The sequence below is a fragment of the Pseudorca crassidens genome, chromosome 2 (assembly GCF_039906515.1).
Source record: "Pseudorca crassidens isolate mPseCra1 chromosome 2, mPseCra1.hap1, whole genome shotgun sequence".
Taxonomy (NCBI): Eukaryota; Metazoa; Chordata; class Mammalia; order Artiodactyla; family Delphinidae; genus Pseudorca; species Pseudorca crassidens.
In genome coordinates, this window is record NC_090297.1 from 137,736,947 (window position 1) to 137,748,983 (window position 12,037).

General features: G+C 46.2%; 1 protein-coding gene across 1 annotated transcript in view; it reads right to left on the reverse strand.

Annotated features, from left to right (window-relative positions):
• Positions 1-594: 594 nt before the first annotated feature.
• Positions 595-12,037, reverse strand: part of NMNAT2 (nicotinamide nucleotide adenylyltransferase 2) — a 196,197-nt gene continuing 184,754 nt past the window's right edge. Inside the window, exons 11-13 of the mRNA XM_067728884.1 lie at positions 7,721-7,822; positions 7,515-7,582; positions 595-4,885 (exon numbers count right to left, since the gene is read on the reverse strand). Of these exons, the coding sequence (XP_067584985.1) occupies positions 4,783-4,885; positions 7,515-7,582; positions 7,721-7,822 (273 nt within the window). The 3' untranslated portion in view covers positions 595-4,782. The remainder of the gene's footprint in view (positions 4,886-7,514; positions 7,583-7,720; positions 7,823-12,037) is intronic.

A 12,037-nucleotide genomic window follows, 5' to 3' on the forward strand; every position in this document is an offset into this window, starting at 1 on the left:
GGGAATTGTTATCTGACCTACTGAATCATGACTGATATTAGCTAAGGACTATCACTATTTACACCTAAACCCATGCATAATGTATGTCACGACTAAAAATTAAATACAAACTAACAGTCACAGCAGGATCGAACAATTAACTTATTCGGTTTTTGCTTGTTTACTTTACCAAACAAAACCAATTGTGAGTTTAACAATTTCTGTCTTACTTGAGATTTTTTATGTCAAGAAGCAAGTTATCCAAGTTTTTAATTTTCACAAATACATTTTTAAGTCATAAAGCACTAATTTCATTAAGGATCCAAAGCTAACCAAGACCAGACTATGCAGATTAGGTAGAACCTAAGATTTGATTTTTTAAAAAAACTGAGAAAACTTAGGCACAATTGACAAATTTGCTAATTATTCTTCCCTGCTTATGGGTGTGGTTGTATATACTTTCATATTACACATGCTGCATCAGCTATATCAGCCAGAGAATCTCCTGCTCTAAGAGCGTGCTTAACAACTGTTGGCTTCTGTCAAGTAAGACTGTGAAGAAAAAGTGGTTATTTCTGCAAATCACAGAGAAGATTCTAGGCCAAGACACAAGACTAGTAGCATCATCTTATTTATTAACGTAATTGAAACATTTTGCCGATAAAACTCTTGTCTGTGACTATTCTAGCAACAAAATTTTACTCAAAATATTTCACTGTGAGATGGTGTTGCAACTTGAATGTAGTTTTTATTAATGTGTTGATTTCCAAAGCAAATCTTATTCTCAAAATGGCAGATTCAGGGACCAAAAAGTGATTCAAAAAAGCTTCCCCCTCCCCATGCCAATCCTTGAGACTGCTTGGATCAAGCTGAGGTCTGGGCCCCAGACCTAGACTGAAGGCGGAGGGAAAGAGTGTAACTCATTCCTAACTGACTGTTACAGGCTAATAGGACATTCCAAACATACACAACAAAGAAACCACGTGAAGAATCGCGTTTACTGGGCAGCTATAGGAAGGCGCAGACCAAATGAAGTGGACAGAGCACGTTCATCATCTTTACCACGATGCTATTCCTAAGGTGTCCAAATTGGATGAACTACAAAATCGATCCCTGTTTCCATCCTTCCCATCTCACCTGCCCGCTTTCCTGCCGTAGCCTTGGGAGAGATCCTGAGCTTTTCATATTCTACTGATTTATTTTTGCATTACTCTTTTGATGAATAAAATATAACATGCTTCTCTCTCTTAGTCCTCTAGAGAGAGAGAGAGAGAGAGAGAGAGTCTGTTTGGGGGAATAGATTTGGGCTATTAAAATACAAGTCATTTCTCCCTGTAATTCTCTGCCTTTTGCTGTAGTTTGGTTATGGAGTCTTGCTTTCAATTTAATTACAACATCATGTTCTTTTATTCTTTCTGAGAAGCTGAAGCATGAGACTAGGGAACGTTGGGGGAAGGTTGGCCAAGCCGGGACAGGAAGAACAGCGTCTCTAGAAGCTCTAGTTCTGGGTTTCAGGCACTTCAGTAAGAGACTTTCCTCCCCTGTTCCCATGTACATTCAAGGAAAGTGAAAGCAAGATGGCCCCAGAGGCTGCCTGGGGTTAGGGAAGCGGGGTGGCAAATGAGGTACCAGCTAGCAGCACAGACCCCTGCCCCCAAAGGGCCATTCCTTGAGAAGAGAGTCATTGACACAAAGGGTTTCCCTCCTGCCTGTTCTTACTTATCAGCCACTTTCATAAAAGTGGGAGGGACCTTTTTATTGGTAGGCAGGAAATGAGGCTCCAGACTCCTCTTGACACAATCTTTCTAGCCCATGCCCTTCTCACGATCTCTGAGCCTTTGGGTTGGCCTTTTTGGGAAGGAGCAGGACCCGAGTGGCAGTTGGGGTCTCGAGGTCATCCTGTTGGCACCTGGGGCACTACTTCAAACTCTGAATCATCTCTCTGGTGTTGGCCTTGGCTGGGTCACAGTCATCGTGTCCTGCCCTGGACTGAGAGAGGGGCTCTGACCTCCCCCTAGCAAGTGAAGAATGGGGCAGGGCAGGAAATGGACAATTCCATCCAAAAGGGGAGTCACTTTTCCTGGTATTAAAGAAAAGCTATTTTAACATGATCCTTATGATTCATCAAGATAGAATCTGCCCCATTTCATTCCTAGAAATCTACTTCTATGCTCCCATTCTTTTCTTCAGCTCATCTCACTCTCCCTACAAGCATGCCTTCTGCTTCCCCCTCCCCCCCTCCCCCACTGAATGCCGAGAGCCAGCCCTGTTTCCTCTCATGGGTCGTGGACTAAATGGGGCTTGACCACAGAGCCCAGCAAAGGAAAAGTGGGCCAAAGAGACAAAAGACAGCTGGTCTTTCTCAGATCTGCTCACGTGGATCTTCAGAATAAACTCTATCCATAAACTCCATATCCTTGAAAATGCATGTTCCCCCAGGGAATCCAGCTCCCTGATTTCCTTTGTTTCGTTTCCTGGCTTGCAACTGTCTTGCCTAGACAAAGATACTTCTGTCACTCTCTCTCCAGCACTAATGCAATCTTGAGCACTTTCTGGGTCTTTGTCTTCCACAAAGCAATCCTTTCTTGGATTCAGATTTCCTCCAAGCCGTTGCCATCTCCAGCTATTGGTTTCTAAGGGAAACCTAGCTATGGCCTTCCTCACCATCACACCCTCCCCCAGGACTAGCAAACACAAAGCCATATACAGGGAGCACCTGAGACAAACATAAGAGAAAGACGCCAGGTAAAGGCTGAAAACTACATCTTACCTGGTCAGTATCATGGGAAACCAGAGGATCAGAGACTATGTGGTGTGATGACCTAAGGGGTCAGGGAGACGCTAGCCTTTTGCCAGACTCTACACTTGCTGTGTGACCTTGGACCAGCCATTTAATCCAGTGGATCTCTGCTCCCTCATCCTTTAAAGGAAAGGTTGGATCAACAAATCTCTAAAGATCTTTCCAGTTTATGATTCCATGATCCTTATCCAAACACTGAGACCTGAGAATAGGATCTCACTTCTGTCCTTTGGAGATTATTTCCATAATGCAAGAGGAACAGCACCTCCCCCACCCCACCTTGCTATTCTTCTGTTGAATTTAGTTTCTTTCCCTGGAGGCTATTGAAGGATGTTACAGATGTGAAATGTGTGGTGAAGAACATTGTTTCTGGTGTCAGATCCTACCTGGCCCCTTCTGGGCCAGGGTTGGTACTAGATTTTGAAAAAATTATCCTACCGTTCAGGGACCATTCCTCAAAGAACCAAAAACCCAAGAGCCAGAGACTAGATGAGGGACACAGAGTACAAGACGGTAATTTCCTTTTGGTTCTTTAAGCAGGTCGTGAACGAGGCCTGAACAACTAGAACAGAGTCTGTCAAAACTATTTCCAGGGCAGCAGAGGAAGGTGGGAAATTAGGGAGAAAAGGGGTGAAACACTTTAGCGGCTCTTGACACTCCCCCGAGATCTCTGTTCTGGGAGCCCACGCTCACCAGGAGGCGATGACTGTGGCTGCTGGGCTCAGCACAAGATGTAATCCTAACCCAGGAACAAGGCTGAGGCTCTGCTTCTCTAAAAGGAACTAACCTCAGGCGCCGCCTGTGTTACCAAGCTAGAGTGGGTGAGAATCACCGGTTCCCATCAGGGAAACTGACTGCTTTCTCCTAGGTCATCCTGGACTTACATTATGACAGAAGCATTTCCCAGCCAAACAGGCAATAAGTAATTCCAGTGAGCAAATATCTCTATGGTTGAGTGAATTCCTAGCATATTTTATTTCAGAAATGACTGCATTATTAGGATTTGGCCTTGCGTAGGTAATTCTTCTCAAATGCAAGAATGCGTAATTCTTCTCAAATGCAAGAATGCGGCTGAGTATGGCCTCCAAGGACTTTGATGGTGATCTGAAGGTCCCTTGGTAATGCCCGGGCTGGCAGAGAACAACCCACATTCTGTCACAAGTTACAGCCCAAATAAGGAACCGCACAGATGCCACCAAGAAAGGAGAAGGGACTGGCTCTGTGTGATCACAGGCCCATCAGGAACGTGGTCTTCTGAAACTAGGGAAATGGGCTGAAATCCTTCTGAGAAACCCTACTATTCCCAGACTTGCATCCCAGGTTTCAGAACATGAATGTCTCAATCTCGACCCCAGACTGCGGTGTGTGTGGGCAGCAGAGGGGAAAAAGCGGGTAGGTGGGTGAGGGTGTTGGGAAAGTGGAGGTGGCTCGGCCTCGTTCACCGGGTGTAGCCCACACGCACCTTCTGAGAGCTGAGGCTGGTTGCGGTATCCTATCAAAATGGAAGGAATACCACAGGAATGCAACAAGACTACAAACATAAAGAACCACGGACACTGATTGGATCCAAGTTCTCTGAGGAGTGAACAACAACGACACAAAACATAAAAAAACGAAAGAAAAGAAAGAAAGAAAGAAAAATAGCCCTTTGTGGTAAAGGGCATGCTGGGAAGGCGAGGGCCGGAGCCACCTCCCCAGAGCATGCTGGGAGACGGACACCCGCGCATCTCCGAGGACCGCACTTCCCCTATCCCTACCCCCTCACCCACCCCCAACCCGGAGACTAGAGGAAAGTTTGTCCGAAGATGACTGCGGAGTGGGGTATGCCGTGGTTCTCTGCAGGTCCTCCACACTGTGGGGGGGTTGAGTCAGCAAGTGGGGACAACAGTCAAGATGAGATGGAGGAACAGAGAGGCAGGAGAGAAATGGGACGGACAGAGGCTGCAGGGGCCAGTGTGTTGGTGGAGGACGAGGGGAGACTGGAGCAGAGGGCCCTGGGGCTGCTAGCCCGAGGTGTTGATGTACAGCTGGCTCTTCAGAATGTAGTCGATGACCGGCTGGGACAGGTAATCCACGACATGGCCGTCCCCATGCTGCAGGGCCAACCTGGATGAGAAGAGACAGTAATCAGATGACATCCTTTCCTGAAGCAAGGCCAGAGGACAGGCCAGCCCATTCCCTTTCGGGGAAAGGGTTTACCCAACACCCCATTACCAGTCTTTGCTTAGGCTAAATACACGACATCCCTAACAGGAAAAGCCCTCCTGCCCCCATCATTCCTCCCCCATCCTAACTCTGCCACTTCCTAACTGAGGAACCTTGGGCAAGTTGTTTAAGCCCATCTATTCTTCCATTTTCTCGTTTATAAAATGGGGGTAGTATTTGGGCCGATCTCAGTTATTAAAATGATTAAATGAGTCATTACACAAAGCACTTAGAAAAGCCCAAGCACACAGTAGGCATTTCAATGCAAGTGTTAGCTATTCTTATTTCATTTCTTTGTGTTTCTCTACACCATGGTCTCATGAAAATGAACCTTATGATTGACCCCTTCTTTTCCTTCCTATGGAAGCCCTGATAGAGAAGAAGTTGCCCTTCTCTGAGGCCCTTCTCACCAGCCCTGGGGGGCGGGTGGACTACCAAGTACAGAAGGGGTCTGGTCATACAGTCTGGTTTCCGCATGGTTTTGCTCCAGACTTGGTCTGGCTGCTCCCCATTTTCTATGCGCATGATGGTCTTGGGGATGTCAGGCCCCAAGGAGCTATTTGTAAGAACTCATATACTCCTCCGCATATCTAGATTCTAAAAGGCATCTGTGCTCTGCGTTGTGAGATCTCCCCAGAGGCTGGCTCAGTGCCTTTTCAATGCATAGTGTCCTGACCTTCCAGCAAGCTAGGTTCCCAAGTGCCTCCCTGCACAGTTTACAGGGAGCCTTCTTGAAAAAGTGGTCTATAACTGTGGTTTCCAAATGCCAATCCCAGCTTCACGAGAATCACCCAGGAAGCAGATAGCCAGGCCCAACACCCAGAAATTCTGATTCAGTGGGACTCAATGGGACACGGGAATCTGTGCTGTGTAAGTTCTCACGGTAATTCTATTGTGCAGCCGTGGCTGGAACCACAGCCTTCCCCTTTCCCCTCACTGGTTGTTGTCACTGGGTTTCTGCTCTCACCTCACAGTTGATGCTACTATTTCAAGTGTCTACATAATCACCTTCCAGGGAAGAAGTCCAGTGGATCTTTTAAAATCCTGGGCTCATTTGATTTCTCTGAAACATGCGACACAGATGACAATTGACAGGACTCTCCATCTTTGTACCCTCTGCTGCCTTTGTTCCAGGGCCACCAATGCTGGTGGTTTCTGACTGCTTCTTCGTCTCTTTTATTTTTTTTTTTTATTACTTTTTAAAAATTGAAGTATAGTTGATTTACAATGTTGTGTTAGCTTCAGGTGTAGAGTGAAGTGATTCAGTCATACATATCTATCTATCTATTCTTTTTCAGGTTCTTTTCCTTTGTAGGCTATTACAAAATATTTAGTATAGTTCCCTGTGCTATACAGTAGATCCTTGTTGGTTATCTATTTTATACATAGTAGTGTGTATATCTTAATCCCAAACTTCTAATTTACTCCTCAGCCTTTTTTTTTTTTTGCGGTACGCGGGCCTCTCGCTGCTGTAGCCTCTCCCGCTGCGGAGCACAGGCTCCGGATGCGCAGGCTCAGCAGCCATGGCTCACCGGCCCCGCCCCTCTGCGACATGTGGGATCCTCCCGGACCAGGGCACGAACCCGTGTCCCCTGTATGGGCAGGCGGCCTCTCAACCACTGCGCCACCAGGGAAGCCCCCTCAGCCTTCTTTTAAATGTTAATGTGTTTTAAGTATTCCCCATAGCCTTCTTCTCTTCTTGCTGACTCTCCCTGTGAGCGTAGCCACAGCCCTGAACTTTAATTTACACTTAGGTACTCATGGCTTTCAGTTTTATTACACTTCCAGACCTCTATATTCCACACATCTTATTATTCCACTGGACATTCCCACTTGGGGGTTGTGGTGAAGACTGTTAACTGGCCCCTAGTATCCATTCTTTCTTCTGCTTAGTACTACAACCTCCCAAGATTTAGTTGGACACAGGGCTGCCAGTTACAAAGTCTACTCCCAGTTACAAGTTACAAAGTCTACTCCCAGCCTCCCTGGAGGCTAGGCATGGCCACAGGACTGAAGCTGAGCCAAGGGGATGAAGGGGAAGGGATATGTGCAACTTCGGGTCAGCTTCTTAAGGACAAAGCCCCTTGCCCTTTCCCACTGGCTGAGAAGAGTCACTGTAGCAGCTGTGGACCCTGAGAGGGAAGCTTCACATTGAAAAGAACAGAGATTCAGTTTCTTCTGACTTCAGTTAGAGGGATATAAACATTTCTCTTATTTAAAACGCTAACTATTGGGGGTCTTTTTGTTATGGCAGCTTAACCTAAACCCTTACAAATACCATGCGTACCTCAAACTAGAGTCCAAACTAAAAACCTCCTTTTCCTTCTTCAAACCAGCTAAAACTAATAAATGGCCTGTCGCCCTTTTAAAAGTCAATGACTGGGGACAAATAAATGAGCTCTAAAAAGAAGGCTGCATACTGGGGCAGCAGGTGTCAGCCAACCTAACGGTCAGCCTGGACTGAGGAGAGTTGTATGGGAACTTGTAAGCCAGTCTGACCAAGGTCTCTCTGGTCGTTTGTCAAACGTACCTGCTCTTGGTTGAGCTGACGACAGACATGGGATGGTTGATGTCATCCTTTACCACCATGATGTTGTTCTGGGGACAAAGCAGAGACAGTAGGTAGCCAGTCTCTCACACTAAACTCCTTTTGTATCCTCACTTCTCCAGCCCGCAGGCTTCTCAGAGAAGGGCCACATCACATTACTACACCAGCAGGGAGAATGGGGGACTCACTTTGTATTTGCGGAGTATTGAGGAGTGATTCATGATTCGGTCTGTGTCGGCTGCGTCCCGGGGGACCACCACGATCCCAAAGTCCCCGACAATCACCTCCATCTGAAGAAACGGTGAGGGGGGAGGGAGGGAGAGAGAGAGAGAGAGAGAGAGAGAGAGGAAGTGCCCTTTAGTGAGACCTTGACTACCAACCCCTACCAAGCAACTACCTAGCAAGATGGAGCTATCTTCTCTCAGAACCCCAAGCCTTAGTCCCAAACTTGCCTTCTCAGCCCCATCAGTCAGCTCCTTCAACTTACAACCTGTAACAGTGTTCGTGGAATGAGTGGGAACTTCACCTGGCATCCTTAATGAACACCTCTAGACAGAATTAATTAATAAGTGTGCTCCTCGTGTCTAGGCAAGATCTCTCCAATTCCTGAGGCTCCCGCTGAGCTCCTAATACTGAAGAGCAGCATGACACGTGGTCCTTACCTGGTAAGTACCCTCTTCGGTTGCCCAGCAAGCATACCCCAGCCCCCGGCTGGTCTCCTGAGAGGGGCTGGAATGCTCCCCTGGCTCACCCATGTCAAAGATGCTGTGGGACTCAGGGCAGCGAAAAGCAGGGAAGGGCTTGGAAAGCATCAGTGTGCACACAGGCAGTGATAAGGAGGATAACTATGGGGTCACTTCTGAAATCAGCCTCTGACAGAAGCTGGCTCCCATCATGAGAAATGAAACCTTTTCATTTAAAAAATAATTCTTTTTCCTGATTATAGATACAAGCTTGGGAAACTCAGAAAAAGAAAAATATATATATAAGAAATCAATCATCACCACACAATCCAGAGAACCACTGTTAACAAGTTAGTATTTATGTTCAGGGTGCTTTTCTCTACAAATCGATGTGTACATCCACAACTTGACTGAACTGTAAAATTAATCATTTTACCTATACATTTTATTTTCTTTTAGCATTATATTGTGAGCATTTTTTCATATGGTTATAAGTATTTGAGGACTTCCCTGGTGGCACAGTGGTTAAGAATCCGCCTGCCAATGCAGGGGACCCAGGTTTGATCCCTGGTCCGAGAAGATCCCACATGCCGCAGAACAACTAAGCCCGTGAGCCACAACTACTGAAGACCACGCGCCTAGGGCCTGTGCTCTGCAACAAGAGAAACCACTGCAATGAGAAGCCTGCACACCTCAACAAAGAGTAGCACCTGCTCGCTGCAACCAAAGAAAGCCTGCGTGCAGCAACAAAGACCCAACTCAGCCAAAAAAAAAAAAAAAAAAAAATTGAAAATGTGTTTTGACAGTCTGTATATTTCATTGCCTGACTATACTGTGATATAGCATGATATATTAAATGGAATTTGTGTTATAGACAGTGTACAGTTACTTCTGATTTTTGCAGTTATAATAACACTTTGTTGAAGATCTGTATACATAAACCTTTTTCCACATCTTTGATTATTTTCTTAGGATAGGAAGTAAAATCATTGGATGTAAGGATATGAACTGGACATATTTCAAGTTCTTGAGACTTATTACCAAGCTGCTTTCTTGAAGGCTGTGGAATTTTTCTTTTCAAAGAGCCTGAGAGTTATGGCATTTAATAGACTTGGATCTAGCCTGGGCACATTACGGTTTAGATCTTGCCAGTTAAGGATCCAGATGGAGGGAGAAGGGGACAGGCAGGTTTCTTCCGAGCATGCAGCTCATTGGGCAAGACCTGCTTTGGGGCAAAAAAACCCAGGTTTTTTCTCATAATTCTCTAACCGAGTGCCACAAAAACAGACATTATAGAGCACTACAGCCGCTTCTTCCCTATCAGAGGACTTCTGTACCAGCAGAATTCCAATTCTAAGTCTGATTCACTGATTATGCGTGTGTGTGCCTGCACTGTGTGCACCTGTGTGCCCTTGGCTATTTCCATCCACCTTCACCCTATTTCTCCCATCGCTTACACCTGGAGCTAGAGCTGCAATTAAAACTTGGCTGAAGGTGCCATAGGAGGGAAGTTGTGGAGAGAAATTAAAAGGTTCTCTAGGTTTTAATTCCAATATGCAACCAAGTTTGAGAACCAGTGATCTAAGTACTGAATTAAAACGTGAGGGGAATTATTAGGGTAGAGAAAGAGATAGAAAAGAGAAGGGAGGAGAAAAGAGAAGAGACGGAAAGGGAAGGGGAGGGGAAAGGAAGGGAAGAGAAGAGAATCCATCCAAGCTGGTACACATGGAGATTCCTCAACTGCCTGGCTATGTAGGTAGGTGTTTCAAGATATCTGGTGTTGATTGTATAACATAGGATTTGAATTCAATTTGATTCTGAGGATCTGATGGACGTTTCATGTATGATGCGTGAAATAACAGGGCTATTTAAAAGTGAGCATTCTAGGACTTCCCTGGCGGTGCAGAGGTTAAGAGTCCGCCTGCTAATGCAGGCGACACGGGTTCGAGCCCTGGTTCAGGAAGATCCCACATGCCGTCGAGCAACTGAGCCCGTGTGCCACAATTACTGAGCTTGAGCTCTACAGCCCGTGAGTCACAACTACTGAGCCCACGAGCCACAACTACTGAAGCCCATGCACCTAGAGCCCATGCTCCGCAACAAGAGAAGCCACTGCAATGAGAAGCCCACGCACCGCAACGAAGAGTAGCCCCCGCTCACCGCAACTAGAGAAAGCTTGCACGCAACAGCAAAGACCCAACGCAGCCAAAAATAAAAATAAATAAATAAAGCGCATATATATATATATATATATATATATATATATATATATATATATATAGTGAGCATTCTAGTTTAAAGCATTAAAACAACGGTTCAGAATGGCAGTCGGGCCTCACGGGAACAGCCCTACCTGTGGCATTAGTGCAGCTGCTGCTTTCTACTCAGGAACTAATGATCTGAGCACCCAATCAGTAACAATGCAGGCTGCTCAATGGGTGGCAAGCAGATGGAGACCTTGATGCTTGAGATGGAATTCCTCTTCCAGAAACAGGTGACAGATTTGCCCTCTGGGAATCACAGATGGGGTGAACGAGATGGGTCTACCAGACAAGACACACAGCTTTACCACATCCAAGTGGCATCTCTGCAGGGGTTTGGACCAGAGAATGCAGACCTTTTTTGCTCTTTTGGCCAGACCTGAGGACATGGGCTTGATTTTCATGCCAGAAGGTGTTTGTGTGTGTGTGTTTTGGGGTGCTAGTAGGTGCCGGGTGCTAGAGTTGGTGAGGTGTGCCCTCATGCCACAGGTACCGATCTCCCTCTGGGAGCTTAGCTGCCCTGCCCACCCCCACCCCTATCCTTGTCTCCTGTCTTCATGTGGCCTCCAAGATCCACCCTCTCCTGGTCGTCCTTCTACCTCGCTGGCTGCTCTTTTGTGGTCTCCCTGTGCTGTTCCTTCTCATCTCCCCGATTTCGAATGACTGGAGTCCCCCAGGCTCAGTCCTTGGAGCTCTTTTGTTTTCTATCTACACTTGCACCTTTAATGATTTCATTCAATTTCAAAGCTTTAAAGACACATGGAAGGCTCCCAAATTTATATCTCCAGCGTAGACTCCTCTCCTGAACTTCAGACTCATACATCCAGCAGTCTCTTCAACATGCCCACTTGGATGAGGCATCTCAAACCTAAATAATATGTCCACGAGCCCCTGAACTCTCTGACATCAATCAATCAATCAGTCAATCCCGTCCACCATCATCCTACAGGCACCAAGATTCTTTTCCTGTAGTCTTTCTCATTTTAGTAAATGGAAACTCTCTTCCTACAACTGCTCGGGCCAAAGCCTTGGTGCTTTCCTTGATTCCTCTCTTTCTCTCACATCCCACATTCAATCTATAAAGCAACCCAATTGGTTTGGCCTTCAAAACAAATCCCAGAATCTGCTCATTTCTCACCATCTCCATCACTTCTACCCTGGTCCAAGCCTCCTTTGGTAGGTTAAATAATGGGCCCCCAAAACACCGAGGTCCTAATCCCTGGAACCTGTGAATGTTATTTATGTGGCAAAAGAGACTTTGCAGATGTGATTAAAGTAAGGATCTTGAGATTATTCTGGATGACTTAGGTGGGCCCTAATGTAATAACAAGTGTCCTTAAAAAAGAAGGCAGAGGGAGATTTAACACAGGAGAGAGAAGATGATGTGAAGAGGGAGCAGAGAAGATGCTACACTGTTGGCCTTGAAGATGGAAGAAGGGACCAAGCCATGCAACAAATGCAGCTCTAGAAGCTGGAAAAGGCGAGGAAACAGATTCTCCCCAAGAGCCTCTGGAAGGACTACGGCTCTGACTACAACTTAATATTGGCCCAGTGAAACCTG